Here is a 23136-nt window from a genome sequence, read left to right as displayed (position 1 = left end):
CTCGAAATATTTAAAAAAATGTTTCTGATTTATTGTCTTTTTTATAGTAAATAATCCCTTTTAATATGTTTGTCGTGTTATACCGTCGTGTTCATGAAATTTTATGAATTTGCTTATAATTTCCAACAACTTTTCCAAATACATCATCATGGTTAATTTTTTGACTCAAGCGTAACTTTTGAAAAGGGCGTATCGGTTTGAGTGAGAGAATTCTTTGATAATTTATATCTCAAAAAATATGAGTCGTACCGAAATAGTGTGTTAAAAAGAGTTATAGAGTATTGTTGGCTTAATTTGAAAAAAATATACTCTGGGAAGAAAAATTAGTACTCTTTTTTCATTTACAAAATAAAATTTTAATTTGCGATATCAAAAAATATGTATTTTTTCATATTTTTTTCAATTTTTTTATATAAAATAGAAGTCATGTAGAAAATTTAAAAAATAGGCCCAAGATGGTAAAACTATTTTTGACGAAATTTGTGGAACATCGAATTTTTAGGAATTTTCGAATTCTATGTTAGCAATCATTCTTAGCCACAAATTATGAATTCTGATGTGATTTGAAACAAAAATGGTTATTATCAATCTCCTTCTAAATGCAACCGTTCTCGAGATATTTAAAAAAATATTTCTAATTTATAATCTTTTTTATAGTAAATAATCTCTTTTAATATGTTTGTCGTGTTATACCGTCATGTTCATGAAATTTTATGAATTTTCTTATAATTTCCAACAATTTTTTTGATTGATTGAAGTTTGTATTAAGATAAAAAAGGTTTTTTAGTTTCGCTACGTTTTGTGTTAACCCACATGTCTTCGAATGTTTCGTAACGTAACTCCTAAACATATGTCTTTACCATAGCGATGTATTTGGAAAAGTTGTTGGAAATTATAAGCGAATTTATAAAATCTCATGAACATGATCGTATAACACGACAAACATATTTAAAGGGCCTATTTACTATTAAAAAGAAAATAAATTAGAAATATTTTTTTTAAATATCTCGAGAATGGCTACATTTAGAAGGAGATTGATAATAACCTTTTTTGTTTTAAATCACATCAGGATTCATAATTTGTGGCTAAAATGATTGTTAACATACAAAAATTCGAAGTTTCGAAAATTCCTAAAAATTCGATGTTCCACAAAGTTCGTCAAAAATAGTTTTACCATCTTGGGCCCATTTTTTAAATTTTCTGCATGACTTCTATTTTGTATGAAAAAATAAAAAAATAAAATATGTATTGAATTTTTATTTTGAAAATAAAAAAAAGAGTACTAATTTTTTTTTCTCAGTGTACATTTTTTTCATATTCAACCATCAATACTCTATAACTCTTTCTAAGACACTATTTCGGTACGACTCATAGTTTTTGAGATATAAATTATCAAAGATTTCACTTACTAAAATCGATACGCCCTTTTCAAAAGTTACGCTTGAGTCAAAAAATTCCCAATTGCTGTGAAAAATTCATATTTCCTCCAACCCAAACGGAATACACACTTTCATTGGAATCAAAAATACAAGTTTTTAAAATCTGCATTTCTAGGACGATTTCATTTGAAATTGCTGAGAGCCTTTGAGTTAAAGCCATGTAAACAATAAAAAACAAATACAATCAATAATTACGAAAACAAAATTCTATTTTATCGCAAATGTAATATTTTTTCAAAAACTAGTCTCATTGGCTTTCTGATCTGTCGAACATCTAAATCGGTTCACTAGTTCAAAAGTCATGGATTTTTGAAAAAAAAAGTCATTTCTGGGAAAAGTGGGAAAATTTATTTTTCAGACAACCCCAAAATGAGAAAGGGCACCCTAATAAAAAAACGAAAATCTGAGAACCACTTTATCGGTTCGGCATGGAATGGCTGTATTTGAGTTTTTGCTCGCGGTAACCAGAAAAGTTATTAAAACGTTTTTTTTTTAGACAACTCAGTCCTCACAACTGGCAATCGGTGGCGGAACGTATCAACGAGTTGGAGAAACATCAACATCAGGGTCTTCCGTTGCTCAACAACAGCAACAGCAATAGCGGCAATACTAGCGCCAACTCCTCATCCGCTACGATTGGTGCCAAAAATCTAAGTCAATCCGCAGCTAAGCAGCAGCAACAACAGCAGCTACAAAAGTATACGTATTTTGATCCATCCAAAACCCACAGGGTTTCAAACCCTTCGCTAAAAGCGTTCCAGAAAAACGCTGTGATATCCTACTTCGAGCGACAGCAAGCCTACGCGCGTGGGAGCTGTCATAATCTGTCCAGGCCAACAACACTAAACTTACAGCAGCAGCAGCAGCAGCAACAACAGTCCCAATCAGGCTCACCGCCCTCAATGAAATCGACCTCGCAGCGATCATCGATTTCCAGCGCGTATTCCTCCTCCGGGAGCACAACGGACCTTACTCCATCCTCGCATTCCCCAATCGGGGGCAATTATCATCACCATCCCAGTTTGCACTCGCCGGCCAACATCGCCGCCCAGCAGCGGCTGGACAAAATCGCTGCCAACAATCTCCGCAATCAGCTGGCGTCCGTCCACACGATGAACTTTCTGAATAGAGTTTCACCATCGCAAACAACCGCCCAGCTGATCGAGTCGCAAATGATCAGCAACGCGACACTGATCCTCAGCGGGAGCCCAGGAACTGCTGCTGCTGCTGCTGCCAACGATGGACAGATGCAGTGCAGTCCCCAAACAACACCACCATCAGAGGACCCATCGGTGGATGCTAATAATATGTCTCCTCCGCCACCTCCGCCGCCACGATCAAGATCAATCGGAGCGCCGAGCTTCAACAACAGTGCCGCTACGATGGCGACAGCAAGTTTGCACGCCACCCATCTAACGGCGGCAGTCCGCAGGTAAGCATTATTCCCGATACACAATATGTACACGACGATACATGCGAAAGGCACGAGTCAAAGCTTATGCAAATCCATGTCACGAAATATTGGTAAGAAATGTCGCGCTTAACACATAAACACCACCGCCAGCAGCAAGCCAAAGATTCGAGTGGTTTGGGGAAAACAAGTTGTAATAAATAAATTTAACGACTCGGGTTTAGCTGTCCTGTTTCGAGTTTGTCTCGCTTAGAGAGTAGATTATGGTGTAATGATATTAAAGTTGTTCAAGTGGATACTAATTTGCGCTTTGCGTTCTACTTCCAGGACCTCCTCCGCCTCGGAATACTCCTCGATTCGTGACAAAATGATCCAACAACGACAGCAGCTTTCGAAAGATCTCCTTGGCCCAATGATCATGGGTCCAATTATCGCCCTCGACGACTGGGTCCCAGAGCGACCCCCGAAAAATCCCATGCTCCGAATACCAAGCCCAGAGCTGCCACCGCCACCTCCACTGATGAGCCCAACCGAAGACGTAATACTCACCAACCAAGACGAGCCGTTGCCTCCTCCCCCACCGGAGATTCTTCGCCACATTCGTCAACTCAGTGATTCTGGTGAGCCCAAATCGAACGCTGCCAGCCGACGTAACAGTTTCGCGGGTCAATCCTGCAGAAAAACCCTCTACCGAGCGTCCACATTTGAAAACCTATCGCCACCACCTCCCCCACCACTGAATGTGTCTCCGCCTACACAACAACCACAAACTCAAATCAGTCAGCTTATCATCCCGCCTGCCGTTCCCAAGAAACCCCAACCGACGGCGACGACGATCGACCCCAACCAAGTGATCTACCGACGACCCTCGTCGAGTCTGTCGAATCAACATCCACCCGCAAACGCTATGCACACGCGCGTCCTGACGAACGGCAAACCGGACCAGCAGCAGCAGCGACACTCGCTCCCAATGATGACGGCGCTACCCCTCCAATCGCCCCCGCATTTGCAGCAACCAGCGCTGCCTCCGCAATTCCTCCCGCCGCGCCAATCCGACTCACGCATTTCACTGCGAAAGCGGTCTCACAACACAACCCAACAGCAAATGGCGGAATATCTGCTGAAAGCGGCGCATCATTTCAACAACAACAACTGTCAAATTGTTCCCGCGTCCGGAGAAGCGTTGACGAGCACAACGATAACGCCTCCGCCGTTGCCCCTGAAGCCAAGGATGTCGATTCTATCGCAGCAGCAGCAGCAGCAACAGGCTGCTCCAGTACCAGCAGCAGCGTTGGATGTCAGTCATAACGGACAGCAGCTTATCACCAACATGGGCAGCAAAAGGTAAGTCCATTTGAGTTCCATCTGTTATTGTGGGGTGGTTTCTCCGTCTCGCTTAGATCGTGTGATGCAGATAGTCTATCTCGGGGCGATTTTCGATTCGACATTTTTTTTTCGGGAGAAAAATGGGCGAATGAGCGGGCGATAATTTTTCCCTGGTGAATGCGTTAAATGCCCTCTTCACTGGTACCTGACTCGAAGGAATACTAAATACAACCTTGGTCACTGCGCATAGTTCAGGATACGAAGTTATGCTTCTGGCGAGGCTCGATATCCAGCGCTTTGAGCTGAAGATTGAACACTGATTGATCTGTATCTATTTTAGCAGCAATCGAACCCCCGAGCGACTCAGCGTTGATTGACGAATTTTCTAGTCGCTAGTCGGATCGATATTGCAATCTTTAGCCATTTCTGTGAATTTGCATGTAAATCTTGCACTTTTTTTTTGCATTTCCCCTTGAACCACTGATTTGCGTTGCCATTTCGGAATAACTTCAGGAAAAAATGACTTCAGAAGAATAATTAAAGTAATGTCTCGATGAGAAAATCACACACTTATCAGGATATTGAAAATGACCAAAATTCCTGACAATTCAATGGCAATGATTAAATGTGAATAAAGTCTCATGACTCGAGCTTCGAAGAAAGCTTACATAGAACAGAATGAATATGAATGAACACAGTGGCAAAATTGTTTGACATCGGATGAATGACAGCAGTATCGACAAGCGGAATAAACGCGTTACACTGATATAAATCTATTTTCAATATTATTTAATAAGCTCAATATTTCCAAGCCCTGATACTGAATATCAAGGATAGATCAGCTTGCTGAACCGCTTTGGTTATCCTGAAAGTGTACTTTATTCGAGATTACTCATTGAGTTTCAAACGGAGCATTATGTAAAACGTCAAGCTGGTTGTAACAGCATATTTGCTATCAAATAATTTTCAACTATGAACCATCTGTTTCATTTCTAATTACGATATTTCTCATAATGGATCTGTTATCTCCTTCCCTTGGAAACGATAACGATTATTCTATTTACAACGAATAAAACTAGAAACATCAAAAAGAAAACCCAGGACTTTTTCTGGATTCCAATCCAGCGTTTCGAGAAATTGCATCCAAAGTATTGAGTTCAGCGTAAATTTGTACGCTTCGCTACCCACCCCGACTACCCTCAAATGATTCTTAGCACGATGATCGTTGTAAGCTTTCGGGATTGAATCCGCTCTACGAATGAAATGATACAGCGAAACATCTGGTTGCATTCAATCTCATTCAAGGAAATGTCGATGTTGCGAGAGCGTTGGTGACATACATCCTCAAAGAGACATGTCTTAAACCTTTATTCATTTAAAATCCGCAATCGCAAAACCAGTTGCATCTCGGGATTGGTTAAAGGTACAAAAAATTCGAGGGGTTGTATCCGAGACACGACCGCTTAGGACGTAGGACTACGCAATCTTTTTTTTTTTTAATTTGTTGGTTTATCATTTCGGATATTATTTGCGAATACGTCGAAATTTCGTAAATAACTCTTTAGTAAAAAGTTCAGGGGACCCTAAAAAGGTTTAATGACTTGCGTGGTTTTGTAGAATCATTTCGAGAAGCAACGATTCTTTTTTGCCTTTGCGAGAACAATACACTAATTGGTCATATGTCGCAATTTGTTTCTTTATATCAATGCAATGTTTCGCATTGTTTCTTTATATCAATGCACACATTGCACTGAGTATTTAACGAGAGGCATCTTCCGTGCATCGCCATTCAACAAGCATCAAACACGCGACTAACAGATGCACACAGTTGCAGTGATAAAAATAAAACATCGCGAGAATGACCGTTTATGAAAAATCGTTTCTCGATTCTCGATCAAAACCGTCAACAAAGCTAGGAGTTTGTTGCATCAGAACAGAGCCGATACGCACAAGAACAAATACAAATGGCAACTAAAAGTATCGAAGATGTGCTATTCACATGTACAGGAAATGAACAAGTTCTAAGTGCAATGAACAGGAAATGAACAAGTTCGCGCAACGAAAACAAGCAACACACACAAAGCCAAACACTGTTGGCTAGAAGCGACCTATAATCATTTGCACTCTACACTTTCTTTTTTCGCCTGCTTTGCCATGGCTCGGATGGTTGTGTTAATTGCAATGCCAGATGCACTTCAAGTGAAAAATTCGCTAGCGTTCACAGCTCGAGAGGAAGAAACATAAAACAAAAAACGAGCAGAATAAGCGACCTTTGTTGTTTCGGGCACAGAAAGATTCTGAAAATTTTCCTTCTTCTTCTTCTTTATTAAATTAAAGAGACTTTAAAATTTTCAGTTCATTCGTCTTTAGTCTTCAAAAAGACTCCTGGGAAACTTTCCTCCTCGTTCACCTCCATTGCCTTGGAAAGGCACTCGATCCCTCGTCGTCCAGCTCGCCCAGCAACGGTGTTGTCCTGTCGGTGTCCTCGCGAAGTATGATAAGAATTTTCCTCAGAAGAGATGCAATATTCATACGCTAGGGTGAAGTTTACTTCACAAATATCCTTTTTTCGCTACCCCCGTCGTTTTTTCTATTCTAGCCGCTGCATAAGTTGCCCGTTATTGACAGCTCTGTTCGGGAAAGCACACAAATGGACAGAACAAATGTATGGGGAAATGGGAATGCTTCCAATTTTCATCAATTTAAACCATATACAGACTATGGGATTGTAATGTATATCATATCAAACAAATCTAAGAAAATTTCCGATTCGATCGTTAGAATCCAATAGTTATTAACGCTCATATTAATTACGCTCAATTAATTATTAACGCTTAATATTTCTTTATTTCATAAAATCGTGACCTTTTTTTTGATTTCGCACCGTTAATGAAAGACGTAGTCCTACGTCAAAAATGTGTTTATATCAAAATTCAGATAATTTATTGTTCTTTACAGAAAAAAATACTGGGAAAGTTTACAGTTTTAGTTTTAGTTTGTTACAGTTTTGATGAATTCTCGTACTTTTCTTAGGATACCCTCCGTCATAGACTCTGTGTTGATCAACCTCAGAGGCCCATTTCATTTCACGAACTCTTCATGCCTGCAGCAATCCGAGTCATTTTGATACCCTTCTTCAATTTCTGCTCGACAATTGCCCAATATTGTTCGATTGAGCAGAATAAGAGGCAATTTGGACGATTGAGGTCTTTTTCAATGTAAGTGGCAATTCAATGAAGTGGCAGCCAAAGCCTCACCGGACCTTTGTGAGCCTTGATAAACGGAAGGATATGTCTCGGCGGGCACTTACTATAACCTTCTCGCATACGGATTCTCCGAATGGTACATTGGTTAGAGTTGTATGTTTTGGTGATGTCTTAGTCCTAGAGTCCCGGGTTTTCCTTAATTGTTTTCAATACCTTCAACATCAGTTTCCGATCATAAGTTCCCCTACGACGCGTCCTTTGATCCATCCAAACAAAAGTTGTACGTTTACGGAAACATTTCAACACATCGTACACGGTCGATTTAGGCACTTTCAGCGATTTCGAAATCTTAGTACCTGACCATGTCAAATTTTTTATACTTTTAAACTTTTTAACCTTTTTTAAAACAAAACGGATCGACGTGAAATTTTTACCATCGAAAGATACAGGTTTTCCAATCAATTATCTGTCAAAATATTTCAGATACGCTTACTACGATCGCTGCTATATAATGAACAGTGATTTCGGATTCTAAAGATTTCAAGCCTTAATCCTTTATAAGGCCGTGTAAACTAGGGAACGAATCGACGCCAACTTCAGAGAAGATAATCATTACACGAGGAAGAACACATATTTATCTTTGATAAAAATAAACTATTGAATCAGTTGAAAAAATGGGAGACAATATAGTTGGCACTGCTCATTAACTGTTGCGAAGGCTCTAGTCACCCGACCCAAGTGCCCTCTATAAAGCAACGTCCAGGTCCGAAGTCTTGGGAACCACTGTGTATGTGTATGTGTATGTATGTAAAATTGTGTAGTTTCTCCGGGTTGGCTGATTCGGGCTGAGGTCTCTGGTGTCTGGGCAAGCGGTCCTCTCCATAATATGGCGTCAGGACGGAAGAAGGCTGACTATTCGGTCTACTCAGCCGTTTGTTGCGCGCGCAGCATGCTATTGGTTGAGTCTTCCAGCAATACTCTATGTACTTCAAAGAAGTACTATTGATTTTATTTAACCAGCTGAACTTTCTCAAATTTACTTGTCTATTCCCATTTCCCTCCTCTATGAGTAAGCAACATCCGTCATGATCAGTGCACTAAATGAGTCACCAAAACGCCTTCACTAAATGAGGCTAGACATTTGAGCTTGAGTTTAAGAATGCACTAAACAATAATGACTTCTTATTCTGTTCAGCAAATTAAACAAACACGATATCGATATCAGAAAATCAAATGATGTCGAGCTTCTCGTGTAAATATTGGAATATCTGTCTGATTTTTTTAATCGGTTTACTAGCATTATTTGGAACGTAGGAAATTATTTTCATAAAAAAATACATTTTTTTTTGGAAAGATGACATTAAACACTCCTACTTCCTTTGACCAGAATTTTGTAGGTATTATAATTTTTGAGTTATAATTTTTTGTAAAAAATTAAGAAAAACAAATTTGGCCCTTTTCAAAAAGTAGTCTAATTCTTATTTGAATATTTCAAGTACGCAAAGTTGCTTGAGTGACCAATGTCTTTACACCCACAACGTTTCACTACAATCCGAGATGGTGCTGCCAACTCCTAAGACCATCGTTATCTATTTGAAAGCTCATAAACTCAACTATTCGTACGTGTGATTCAGGCATACAAACCAATCTTCACATGACGGTATGAAAAACCGACGCGGTACTTCCTACTTCTGCTTTTCTTCTGCCCATCAGTGCAAGCTCTGCACTATGCTTACTTCGCGCATATTCTTAGAAGGTATTCTGAGGGTGAAGAAAATTGCACATGGTAGTAAAGTAAAAACTGAGGTTGACCAGGGCGAACACAATATTTATATTGAAAGTACTGATAATAGTATCAAAAAAATTATTTGCATAAATTTTTTGTATTGCCGAAACGCTGAAAATGTTACAGCAAACAAATTTATAAAAATACGACGGTATGAGTTGTACAGAGTGGTAGAAAGTATTCATGAATCAATTCGTACAATTTCCCACAACTGTTTGTTCTGTTAGTTCAGAAAGATCAAAATTTTGCCCATAAGTTTAGTCGCGTGATGATCGTTGAAGACACACTTGAACGAGTCAATTCCAATTCTACGTTTACGATGATGACACATGAGTATAGGAATTCTGACATGCGAACTACCCAGGCGATCAATAACCATAACAATCAGCCCGTGATCTGCTGTATACTCTTCTTGGAATCGCTTCTGGTTGAAATTACGGTTATTCTACTGTTGTTAGCAGATTCAATGCCACTTAAATGCAGATTCTGACATCATTAGAATGTTGCGTATTGACATATTTTGAATCAAACGTAAAACTCAAGCAATTGGATATAAAATTACGAACTAAAAGTTCTTCTATGTGGTTTTCTAAGTCAACTAATCCTTCATTGCAATGAGAATAAAATAAAAGAAGTTTTACAGCGTGTTTTCGTTTGACTCAGTTTTCCTGTGTACAGAGTTACTTATATAGACAATATTGTGTATGCTGATTTACAATAGCTGTGCATTCAAAATATTATTATGCATCAATAGGCAGCTGAAATGCAAATATGAGATTGAGTTACTGTAAATGTTAATTCATGAAATGGCCTGAGACGAAGCCAACCAAAGTATTGAGTTCAAACCACACAAAACGTGGTTTTTGGCAAAATCACGTTCACATACGTAGATACGTATGCTTGTGAACAAGTTTTTGGCCAAAAACTCAACAAATTCCATCGAACAAACACTGTATTCTTCTGATATGGTTCTGGTAGCTTTTCTGTTATCTTTCAGGAATTCTAATTCCGTGACACCTTTTTGACGTAGTGAATCGATCGCTCGAAATGCAAAGGCAGTGCAGGAGAAGGAAACTATTACATCGTAAGCTACGATTTCAATGGAAATCTACTCGCGATGTATTTTACTCTCGCTTCAGTCAGCAAGCAGCCAACAGTTTGGGTTTCGAATTATTATTAACAATTCCTCCATCCATCGTAATAAAATAATTATTTAATTTATAATACAGCCATTCCATGTTAAACCGATATAGTAGTTCTCAGATTTTCGTAAAAAGTGGTAGTTTCGTTCTTTATCGCAAACTATTAGACCCGTATTTTATTTTTATTTTTTTTTGTTATGGTGCCCATTTTCATTTTAGGGTGACCCGAAATATCTTCCTTTTCCCCTTTTTTCCAAAAATACATTTTTCAAAAATTCATAACTTGTGAATTACTGAACCGATCTAGACGGTCGACATATCAAATCAAAGCTAATTAGCTAGTCATTCTTGCTCTGCTATGCTTACAAAAATTTCAGGTTTTGGTTGTGTCATTATTGATTGTATTTGTTTTTTATAGTTTTCATGGTCTCGGATCCAAGGGCGCTATATTTTTAATATTATTTTTGGAAAGCTGAGATTTCGCTGGTTTCGATTTATATTATGTGAAAAATCCTCAGCTTTCCAGAATAAATATAAAAAAATATAGCGCCTTTGGTCTCGAGACCATGAAAACAATAAAAAAAACAAATACAATCAATAATAACGAAAACGTAATTCAAAGTATTTTTCCAGCTAATTGGCTTTAATTTGATATGTCGAACATCTGAATTGGTCCAGTGGTTCGAAAGTTATGAATTCGTTGAAGTCGTTTTTGGCAAAAATGCGAAAAAATAGATTTTTCGGACCACCCTAAAATAGAAATGGTCACCCTAACAAAAAAATAAAAAAATACGGGTAATATGCGATAGAGAACACAACTACCACTTTTGACGAAAATCGGAATATCGGTTTGACATGGAATGGATGTATAAATACCAAAATCAAATGTTAAACAATCTCTTTATTTAAAAAAAATGTCGCCAATTTAGCACAACTTTTTCTAATGGATAAAAGTATCTAATTAAGACATTGTTTTAGAATTTTGTATCACAAATTGAAATTGATGCAGAGATTGCGTAGAGTAGAGATTAAAGACAGACATACCTGAATGAGTCAATTCCGATATCACGTTTAACGATGATGAGACATGGTCGTGCGAGTTCAACATGCAAATTTAACAACGAGCCTCGGAAAAGAATGGATTTCGAACTGAGAAAAGGAGACAATGCTGATCTGTCTTCGTCTTTAAATCCCGTGGAATTCTTGACAGAAGACTTAGCTTTGTACGTATGATAAGGTGATGATTGTGAACACGAACCAGAAAACTCAACAAGTTTCTTCTAGTAATATGGCTCCGGCTGACTTTTTGTAATCTTTCCCAAACTCTAATTATCATTTCGAGACACCCGGTCTCAGTTGATAGGTAGATGACGCAAAAAGAACTAGTGGAATTTGAAAAACTTTTCTGGCATATCTCATTACAGGTATTAAAATGTTAGCTGTTAGTTTTGTTTCTGATCGGTCAGTTATTTCCCCGGTATTGTTTTGGAATTTTTTTTTAATTTCCAAACAATCTATGCAATAAACACAACTATATTTTTTAACTGTTAAATTAACACTAATTCAAATATTATTGAAATATGAGAGTAGCAAAATGGAAAAAGGTGGAAGATGGCAATTACCAATCCAATCAATTTCCATACATTTCCATAGACAGAATAATTATGTTAGTAGAATACGCTGAAACAGTTCAATTAATCGCATCACAATTACAGTGATCTTGGCTTATCATACCCTTAAATGTCTTCTAAAATGAAGAATATTTATTCGAATGTATTTGAGATTCGAGCTTCAATTCATCAACAGGAACGTTATTTTTAACATAAACATCCACTGCAAGTTCTTTGGAAGTGAATAATTCCTTAGTTGAAATGAAACATTGTAATAGATAATTCAATAAACTAGAAATATATCCTTCTACTCATCACGAAGTGCCATTTCGCTCCTGCTACCCCGTTCGCACCGATTCCCTTCCGCATCCACCACCAGCAGCACCACAACAATTGCATCACTGAATGCCAAACTTACCTTTCCTGGCCAGCCTGGTAACCGGCGGTAACGAGGGCACATGGCACATCGAATTCGATGTGGCACACATGCTCCGATTCAACCACGAAGGGGTCATAAATCGCCGCACCGGGGAGAGCTGAACACAGCCATAATAAGGAAAATAAGTTGATCCCCGGCGGCGGTCCATATCTCTCAGCCACCTTGTTTGCACCTTAACATAGTTGAGCGTTAGTAAAAGTGTTATATCCCTGCTCGTGACGGTCATTTTCCACGGGGCCCATGATAATGACGTGAAAAGCCACAGCCCCAACCCCTCACCCCAGCCGGGTTGGTTGGCATGCGGCAGACCCTCATTCGTATTGTAACAAATCTAATTCGACAGAGCAATAACTTTTCGGAGTTCGGACGCGAAAAGCGCTCTCGGTTTCGCTTGAAATTACAATCAAGCTGTAACAGCTTGTTCCAGGAAGAATGTTGTTCGCTATTAGACGATGCAATGTTTATTATATCGTTTGACAGGCTCTACCGAAACTGCTGCTGACGACGGACGAACGGACGGACGAACGGTGTTGGGCTGTCAATGTTGCACGACCCTCGAGTATCACGAGAGACCACGTCCAGGAGATGGGGAGGGTGCTAAATGTTAATAGGATCGTTGGAATATGTGAGATTTTTGAGGGCCATAAACAGAGTCACGTTTCGTATCGCTTGCGTAAGTAATCCATCGAGACGGACGATCCGGGAAACATTTTCGAATGGCAAGTCGGAGTCAGGAAAGTTCCGATCTAGATTAAAATACTCCCTCGTGTATTTTCCGTTCGAGAAAAGTTCAATCAGCCGAAATTTATAGCACTCTGCGGTATACGGTACGATACTGGTAGATCGGGGTCTTTAATTGAACCACCCCCACCCAGAGCGGATTGTTTTTTTGCCTTCAAGCAACTTCAGCAAAGGTGAGAGATAAAATCTGGCGGTGATTTATTCAATCAATACTAGCCCCGGCAAAACCCGGACCGTTTTTATGCAAAATTATTCCGCTCGGTCCGACCTCTGACTGTGATCTGATCCGTAGCGGAATTCAATCTTTCTCCGCTTTCAATACGCGAGCGCATAATTATGCGCACCGCTCTCTAATGCAATAATTAATCAGAGACCTTGGCCGGATCGTGGAATCGACTTTGTTTGGAGTTCCAAATGACTGCTGGGTCCTGCGCGTTAGTAGACGCGTTCTGCTGTGGCACCACTTCTACAAACACACACACACACACACACACACACAGAGGGATCAATTAGTGTCAATTGCGAGCGCCGCGCGGCTGCCGTTAATTTGATTATAATAAATCTGAGCCGCCGCTGCCGCCATCACCATCCCAACAGTGCCCGCAAAACATAGGTCAGAGCGTTCTGGAATCAAAACACGGCACGGCGGCGGCCACTGAGAGACGACGTTTGATTGAGTTGCCATTTGAATGCGGCAACCGCCAGAAAACCAGTCTTTCCGTAAAAAGCCTCGGAAAATGGATTGCGGAGTTTTGCGGCCGAGCCCTCCTACCCTCCTGTATTTGAGTAGTGGAAATTGAATGGAAATGCGAGTAGAGGGGGAGCAAAAAAAAACCTCTAAACAGTTTGTGTGTTAAACAAATGAGAACATTTGTCAATTGGTAATTAAACTGATAAATGGGTTACGTTTAAGGAAAGGGTTGGTTTCTTGCCTTGGGGGTTTTTGCGGCGAATATCGGGCAACGGAACCGTTTTGTCTGAACAGAATAGACCGAACTGTACCACGAAATGAGAACAGTTTTGCAAACTCTGCCCAACTGAGTTAGCTTAGCCGGTCTACACATTGCTTTCCGCATCGTTTAGACATCCATATTTTCCGATTTTGATTTTGCCAGTGAAATGCCATCTGTCATTTTATAACAAGAAATTTTATTTCAGAAACCGCAACTTGCGGCTGTTTATTTCCTGATCTGATTCGATGATAGTCTCATGCGGAAATTCGCTCGATTGTTTATGGGCTCGTGTTCTCTACATTTGAAAGACTGCGCAGTGAGATCGTCATCTGAATTATGATCTGATGGACATCTTGTTTGAGCATACCGACCGACTTGGAATGCAATTTTCTTTCTATGCTAAGTTAATTTGAAAGACACTCTTATGAATATTCTCTTATTCCACATGATATAATATAAAAAAAAATACACTATGGGATGCTTTGTCATGAAATACACGGTGTCTTTTTTCTAGAGGAATAGAATTTAAAATTTTAATTAAACACAGACGAATGGTGTCAGCTGCCATATATTTTTCATTTTTTTCGAAGGATAATTCTTTGTCATTTTTAAAACGAAAGTCTAACTTCCGATCACTTTTTGCAGCAATTGAGTCCGTTTATCTGGGATTAACACTAAACCTACCGATGTTTCAGGTATACCTATTCCTACCACAGCGGGTCAAGTGACCCTTTATGAATAGTTAGTAAAGAATGACTCGATTTATATGGTTTTGTTGAGAAACGTGACATACCATATTTCTATTATTAGTAAATATAATGGAATTACAATTTTTGACACGCAAAACAGCACTGTAGCTCAGCCATTCCATGCCAAAACGATATAGTGGTGTGCAGATTTGCGTCAAAAGTGGTAATTTTGTCCTTTGTCACAAAACATTAAACCCGTATTTTTTTATTTTTTTACTACGGCGCTCATTCCCATTTTAGGGTGGTCCGAAAAATATTTTTTTTTCACTTTTTCCCAAAAATAACATTTTTTTTAAATTCATAACTTTTGAATCACTGAACAAATTTAGATGATCGATATATAAAATTGAAGCCAATGAGCTAGCCTTTCATTAAAAAAAGCATGAAACTTGCGAAAAAAATTGATTTTATTTTCGTAATTATTGATTGTAGTCGTTTTTTATTGTTTTCAGGTTTTGGACTAGAGGGCGCTATATCTTTTAATATGTTTTTCTCGAAAGCTGAAGATTTTTTACATAACATATCTCGATATCAGAGGTGCAATTTTTTTTTGTTTTTGAGTTATTATTTTGCAAATTTATCATGTTTCAAGTCTTTGTTCAAAATTCCTGTGTGACTAGACTAGACCTGTGCGACTAGTATTATCTTGCAAGTGTAAGTTTTTTTTAAAAAGAAGGTTAGCTTGTTGACTTCGATTTAATATGTCGATCGTCTAAATCGGTTCTGTAGTTCAAATGTTATGATTTTTTACAAAAAGTCATTTTTGTATGATTTTTCGAAAATCCTCAGCTTTCAAGAAAAAAATACAAAAAAAATATAGCGCCCTCTAGTCCAAAGCCATGAAAACAATAAAAAACGACTACAATCAACAATTACGAAAATAAAATTCATTTTTTGCAAGTCTAATATTTTTTGATTAAGACTGGTTTATTGGTTTCAAGTTGATATGTTGATCATCTAAAGTTATAAATTTTTGTAAATTGTTAGCTCGCTCGGATAGTCAGCAATACAATTTATTCTAATCATTCACTATTCATTCACAAATTCAACAGAATATATAAAGCAATAGCAGAAATGTGTGATGCAATGATTTTGTATCACAACCACAAATCTTTCTGATATCATATGAGTGTTTGCACGGGTCAAATGACCCGTTGCGGTAGTTAGGACAGATTACATATATTTCTCAGTAAAAAAAAGTAACAAGAAAGGAGTAAACACTGAAAAACACATTCGATGTATGTTTTAAGAAAAGAAGTGTAGACAAATTATGTTGTGACAATGTAATTTGTAAGAAAATTTTGACTAAAAGCTTAAAATGAGAGAGACGTAGGACTACATCAAGGGCTGACAATTTAAATAACTTATCGAATATCCAAATAGTTTTTTTTATATCTCTTAGCAAAATTACATCTCCAACGCTTCCAAAAACATCATTCCCAAAGAAATAATCCCCATTTTATATCATCCAGTACCTTTAGTAGAACGTTAACAGAAAATCCGAATCGATTATTGACGACATTATTGAGAATAATCGCAATGGAATGAATTTCCACCTTGAGTTTTCAACCGACATTTGGAAAAATTTTCATCATCAACAACAATTCACGTCATTTTTTTCTGCACTTCTAATATCTGGACGAATGTGGTACGCGAGCAATAAATAACAAACGCGATAGATGAAAGATTATAGAGGGTGGGGCTTAAACTTCATTATCTTCTACGAAAATTGAACCTAATCAGAAGAGGCAGTGTTATAGCATTACGATAAGTTTGAAGGAATATGGATGAATAATAAGAAGTCTGGGCTAGACAATGGAATGTCTGGATGTCTGGAGAATCCGAAAAAGTCTGGAGAATTCCATACAAATCTGAAAGGTCAGCACCAGCAACGCAATGAATACAGTGTGAATATCTTCAAACACCATACTTCCATTCTACGCTACTCCAATCCAAACCTTACGATTTCCTAAACATATCCTAAATAATTTATAGGCTTTTCGAGAGGACGAAAAGTGGAGCCACTGGGGCTTCCACTCATCGAGTAAGGCGTGAGGAGCACGAGGGTTTCTCCCCAGTTACCCAGTTAGGAATACGAATATCGTATTCCGATGCTATTTTGGCCGCTCAACCGCTCACCACCTTACAACGGTTAACGCCCCACGAAACCCATAATGTTGCCTTTACCGGATCCCTGGTTCTTTCTTCTTTTCTAAATATGGAAATAAAACATGTTCTCGATAAAAATTCACCGAAAGCGATGAAGATCAATTTGGCTTTCGTGATAATCATCTGAAATTATTGACAGCAAGGAAAATGCCTGAATGCAGGCTTTTCGAAATTCATTCGTGCTGTTTTCGTTCATTATACTAGGCAAAGTTCACGCGTCTCGACTCTTGTGTTATACTCATTACGACAGATATGATGTAGGGTTTTAACAGGAGAGAATTCATACGACACTGGAAAAAAGTTAATTCCTCCATTCGTGAATAATTTTTGATAATTTGTGGCACTGGTGCGGTATCAACAGTAGAGTGAGATAATCCCGTCGAAATGGCGATGATTCATTTATTTTTTTCATGAAACTCAATGTTGTTTCCTTTGTTTTATCCTTGGAAACTATTTCGATTGAAAGATTACTTTAAAAAAATACACGCATTCGAATGTGTCCCATTTCTCAATTATCTAATCTTTAGAAACTGTAGAGAAAATTTCAAACGTCGTCCCGCCCAAAATTTTTCTTTTGTTTGTTTTCTCCCGATTTTTTTTTTCGACTTTCTCAGTCAATAGCAGACGATGACGCTTCTCGAATTTCAATTAGTGAATGAATCAAACGCTTCTCTAATTCAATTGAATTTTAATCATATCACGGTAAAGGGCACAATTGCGAGTTTTAACCTGTCAAAGAAGAATAGTCTGAAAAGAAACTAAATTTGACTGATAAATATAAGCTTCCGAGGATTAAAGTTAAAACCGCTGTTTGGCTCAATTACTTGCTTCAATAATGACGATAAGTCATAATATAATTTTCCTTTAAAAATCGAATTGTTTCAGACATCAGTAGTGAATGTGATAATTCACGTTTCGTTCACCAAGGATTATTTCTGATCAGCGTGTCGATTCAATTGATTGTTTTCATAATCGTTCTCCAGAGCATTCCATGTTATATTGAACTTTTGGAACAGATTTCAATAGATGCTCCGTGTAGCATAATGTAACCCAGTCTGGCAACTCACGCTCGGGAAGTTTCACTCAGGAATTTGACTCAAGTTACTCGTCATTCCTGCTGATTGTTTACAGGTATCCCAGAATATATTTAATTTGGTCTGAAACGTACACAAAATTTTCAAAAACTTTGATTTGAAATCCTCGATTCAGATTTCACATTCCAGATCCGAAATCTGGATGCAGAAACATATTTTGCTCATTATAATTGTGCATTTATATTCCATTTTCATCAACCGTCAGATCCCATATTTTATATTTTCATTTTCTAAATTCCAGATTGGATTCGGATATAAATTTCTAAAATATAAAAATATAAAATATAATATTAAAATATGAACTCCAAAACTCAAATTCCAGATATGTGCTCCCAGCATCAAATGCCAGATTTGTAACATCCTGTAAAACGTCCAAAATTAAACCACAGAGATAAAAAATCAGATTTCAAATTCAGTCCAGGCAGTAACACATTGCACATTGCATTGAGTATTAGGAAAGCTTAAAAAAGAAAACTTTCCGTATGATCAGGGTTGCCACATATACAGAATATTCTGTATTTTGCAGATTTTTGGCCAAATTTCAGATACTGAATTTGTATATACAGAATTACAGATTTTCAGCAAAAATACATAATTTACAGATTTTTTTTTTAAATTCAATTTTAAATATTGAATTTATTACAGCGCATACATAGATTCCTCGTTTTATAAAAATGTTAAACGCAACGCAACGAGATGGCTTTCGTTGGAGACAGTTGTTAAGCGAAATCTTGAGCGATTTAAAGAGCTTTTTTTTGTTCCAAATTAAGTATGACCATAATCAATCCGCCAATCGTATATTAACTCATTATCTCGATCCTATGGCTAAACCGATTATGCTGTTGCTAAACTTCGTTCTACCGCTCATCAATAAAGTCAATTGCACTTTTCAATCAGAAAGTTCTCAATTTTGCGAACTTTATAATGAGACAAGTATGTTATCAATGATCATGTTGGATAACTTATGTTTTGAGAGCTACGTGTAACGACTCGCTGGTGCTGATCTTGATGTGAAAGATTTTGAAGACATCCTGAAAAAGCCTGAGAATGTTTACGTTGGTATCGAGAAGAAGAAGCTGAAAAAATTTGGATGCAGCTAGGAAGCTGATCTTCAAGGCAATTTGCTGTGACTTCTATACTGAACTCGTGAAACAGATTTAAAAGCGATTTGATTTCAGCGATCCGGTTATCAAAACTGCGGCCTTAATAAACCCTCAAATTTTCGTCAAGCTACCAAACCTTAATGGTGATGCAGGTAATAGACAAGGCTTGGATAACGAATTAAAGCTACTCAAGAGGAAACTTATGGGGCAAAAATTGAGTGGCTCAGATATAACTTGGTCCCAGCTGCTGGATGTCAAAAGGCGATATGAGAATTTTTTATCCATTGCTAAGGTCGTTTGTAAGACTCTTTTTGATAACATTCAGAAGCGTATGTTGAGCGAATATTTTAACTTTACAATGCCACCAAAACAAAGTCCGGAAATCGGTTGCTCCCCACAATTACAGACTAAATTTTGAAAGCGGAAAACTATGTATTAGCTCAGGAAGGTGCTTTAAGGATGAAATTGACGAAAAATTTGAAAGCAAAGTTCAACGAAACCATGTATAAACATCATCAGATGATTAGAAGAAAACCTTTCTATGATCCATTTTGTTGCATTGATAAGACTTCAACAACCCATAAATAAGAAAAAATAAATTCAAAAAGGGAATATACCTTCATTTTTTTCCTTAATTTTTCGATACAGATTTTTTATACAGATTTTTTTGCTAAGCATACAGATATACACATTTTTTTAGAAAATTTTACAGAATTAAATGTGGCAACCCTGCGTATGATATTCTCTATTTATTTAAATCCATGTTCCTCGAACACCTAAAACATCAATTTATTTACCGTTTGCAACAATTATCTTCTCGACGAGCTTCCGAATCACGAGACAATTTCAAATAATGAAGTCCCAGTCAATTTGTCTCCAGATTGTAGAATTCAGTTAGGAATCCAGGTTACGATTTGTGCGGAAGTTTCCGAATGCTCAATTCTGAATTCAAGATCCAGATTTCCAAATCATGAAAGCAAAATCTCAGATTTGAGATCCATATTGAATCTTAGATTGAGATTCCGTGTTCAACATTTTGCTACGTATTCAAACATAAAATCAATTTTCAAAAAGTCCACGATTTGTAAGGCTGAAACAATATTGTTGTTTTACTACGGGTACACGTTTTCGGGAACAATTTGCAAATTATTCACCACTCATTCTGAACTTCAATGACTTACCATGACAATCAACAATAAACAGTTATTAGAATGGAACAAAAATCCAGACGAGAGCGCGTGTTGAACTGAACGCTGGAGATCCCAGATCACCCCCTAACAAGTTTTCGATGTGCATTTTAACGGTTTCGCTGCCAGGTCACCAACCGTCGCACCACCACGTGCGTCATCTCAAACCCAAGCCCCGTATTGTCAGTGTGACCTGATAACGATCAACACATTAGCTTAAACTTTGTGACTTGGGGCCATGTATGGTTATGTATGGCAGCAGGCGCGCATGGAAATGCAGTTCAATCACTTCCCAGAGGGCATCCAATTAGCTAGCGGTGGGTGGGGGTGTGGTTTCCAGTTGGCGAGTTGTATTCGCACTGCTGCTTGCTGTTCTATCGTGCTTTGATCAAGGGGGTTACGAAGCGAGCTTTATTTTGCTGAAATGTTGTAAACGCCGAAATGCAGACTATCCTCGGAGCATCATTTTCTCATCAACGTGAGCATGCTTTTCTCACTCTCGTGAAAAGTTATATGGCGCCTAAATATTATAATTTGTTTGAACAAATCGCTCATTTTATTGGAATGGCTGAATGATTGTTTGAACATCCAGTCAAAATGGAACAGCCTTCAAAACATCTGATCGCGTGTTGAAATAGTTAAGTCAGCAAGCTAGTTCACCTCTTCGAGAGCAGGTAATCAAGCCGTGTGTGACCTCCGGGCGCTCTCTCTCTCGTTATGATGTGAAAGTGATCCTCCTGCTGGGCCCTGCAGCAATACAACTTCTAATCCTCGAAGATGGTTGCTGCAGATCCCAGCATCAACATCAGCGCAACAGAAGCAGTTCATCATCATCGTGAGTGCCTGCTCGCGGCGATGACTTCGACTTCGCGCTTGCCTTGAAACATGATCGCGCACACAAGAGGTTAAGCGCTGTCAATTTTTCAGTGTTTGTAATTGCTTTTAAATGGATATTTATCGGCGCCTGTTTGGTGTATTGGCTTGTTGTCTCTGGATAGGTTAGGATGTGAAGGAAGAGGGAAGCTTGTCAATCTTAGAAATTACCTTGGGAAGCTGGGAAGTGTTTGGGGCATGAGAGAAGAAGATGGTCATTTTCCGTAAAATTACAGCGCTGACATATTCAGTGTTCCTAATTGATTCAGCCCAAAGTGGGTTACCAGAAGATGCTCAGTGCTTGAATAATTATATTAAGTGGTGCTGCATATAGGTTGAAGATGTTAATCAGTTTGCTTTTTCTAATTGTTTCAGGTGAGTACCTTCGGCAGAAGATTCGTGGATGACCCAATGGAATAAGAGCAATGAACGGTGAGACTGTGAATTTGACTACGAAGCGATACTCGATGGCGGTATAGATTTGTTATCTGGAAAAAAAAATGAACTTTTTTTTTTATTATTCCTATTCCTATTCCTATTCCTATTCCTATTCCTATTCCTATTCCTATTCCTATTCCTATTCCTATTCCTATTCCTATTCCTATTCCTATTCCTATTCCTATTCCTATTCCTATTCCTATTCCTATTCCTATTCCTATTCCTATTCCTATTCCTATTCCTATTCCTATTCCTATTCCTATTCCTATTCCTATTCCTATTCCTATTCCTATTCCTATTCCTATTCCTATTCCTATTCCTATTCCTATTCCTATTCCTATTCCTATTCCTATTCCTATTCCTATTCCTATTCCTATTCCTATTCCTATTCCTATTCCTATTCCTATTCCTATTCCTATTCCTATTCCTATTCCTATTCCTATTCCTATTCCTATTCCTATTCCTATTCCTATTCCTATTCCTATTCCTATTCCTATTCCTATTCCTATTCCTATTCCTATTCCTATTCCTATTCCTATTCCTATTCCTATTCCTATTCCTATTCCTATTCCTATTCCTATTCCTATTCCTATTCCTATTCCTATTCCTATTCCTATTCCTATTCCTATTCCTATTCCTATTCCTATTCCTATTCCTATTCCTATTCCTATTCCTATTCCTATTCCTATTCCTATTCCTATTCCTATTCCTATTCCTATTCCTATTCCTATTCCTATTCCTATTCCTATTCCTATTCCTTTTCCTATTCCTATTCCTATTCCTATTCCTATTCCTATTCCTATTCCTATTCCTATTCCTATTCCTATTCCTATTCCTATTCCTATTCCTATTCCTATTCCTATTCCTATTCCTATTCCTATTCCTATTCCTATTCCTATTCCTATTCCTATTCCTATTCCTATTCCTATTCCTATTCCTATTCCTATTCCTATTCCTTGAGATTGTTTTTGATTGTTTTTCCATGTACCGTCACTATTTCGCAGGTTTGGTGTTTCAATGAAAATAAGTTTCGCAAAACACGCTTTTCCGTGCAATCAGCTGACGCATGAGTGAGAGTAACTTCATTCCATCTTCTCCGTTGGTTACACCATAAAAATCCAAACGTCTTCTTCGCCAAACCGTTCATCAAACCATCTGTGCCATCGTTATAACAGAGCCCCGGCCAAAACGCCATAACTCAACAAGGCACCTCGAATCAGTCCACAGCTTTCTTTACGCGATCGCGATCATCTTCTGACCATAGCAAACAACTTCTAGCAAACGGATGAAGGTGGTTTTCCCTCTCCTCCCCCCTATTATTAAGATGTCTGTTGTCCTCCTCCCATTATCTTACGTGTGGATCCGTAAGCCACGGCAGCCGACCGGACCGGACGGTCCGGACCCTATGATGTGTGAGATGTGTTGCGTTTCATGCCCGGCTGGTTTAGATAATCGTCCAATTTGACTTCG

At 38.1% G+C, this 23136-nt stretch overlaps 1 protein-coding gene across 4 annotated transcripts in view; it reads left to right on the top strand.

Annotated features, from left to right (window-relative positions):
- Positions 1-23136, top strand: part of LOC129780161 (protein Shroom) — a 639098-nt gene that overhangs the window by 363275 nt on the left and 252687 nt on the right. For all 4 annotated transcript variants that reach the window (XM_055788143.1, XM_055788142.1, XM_055788141.1 and 1 more), the window contains 2 exons: positions 1936-2871; positions 3178-4194. In XM_055788143.1, the coding sequence (XP_055644118.1) occupies positions 1936-2871; positions 3178-4194 (1953 nt within the window). The remainder of the gene's footprint in view (positions 1-1935; positions 2872-3177; positions 4195-23136) is intronic.

This window comes from Toxorhynchites rutilus, chromosome 3 (assembly GCF_029784135.1).
Source record: "Toxorhynchites rutilus septentrionalis strain SRP chromosome 3, ASM2978413v1, whole genome shotgun sequence".
Taxonomy (NCBI): Eukaryota; Metazoa; Arthropoda; class Insecta; order Diptera; family Culicidae; genus Toxorhynchites; species Toxorhynchites rutilus.
This window is presented reverse-complemented; position numbering and strand designations above follow the sequence as displayed.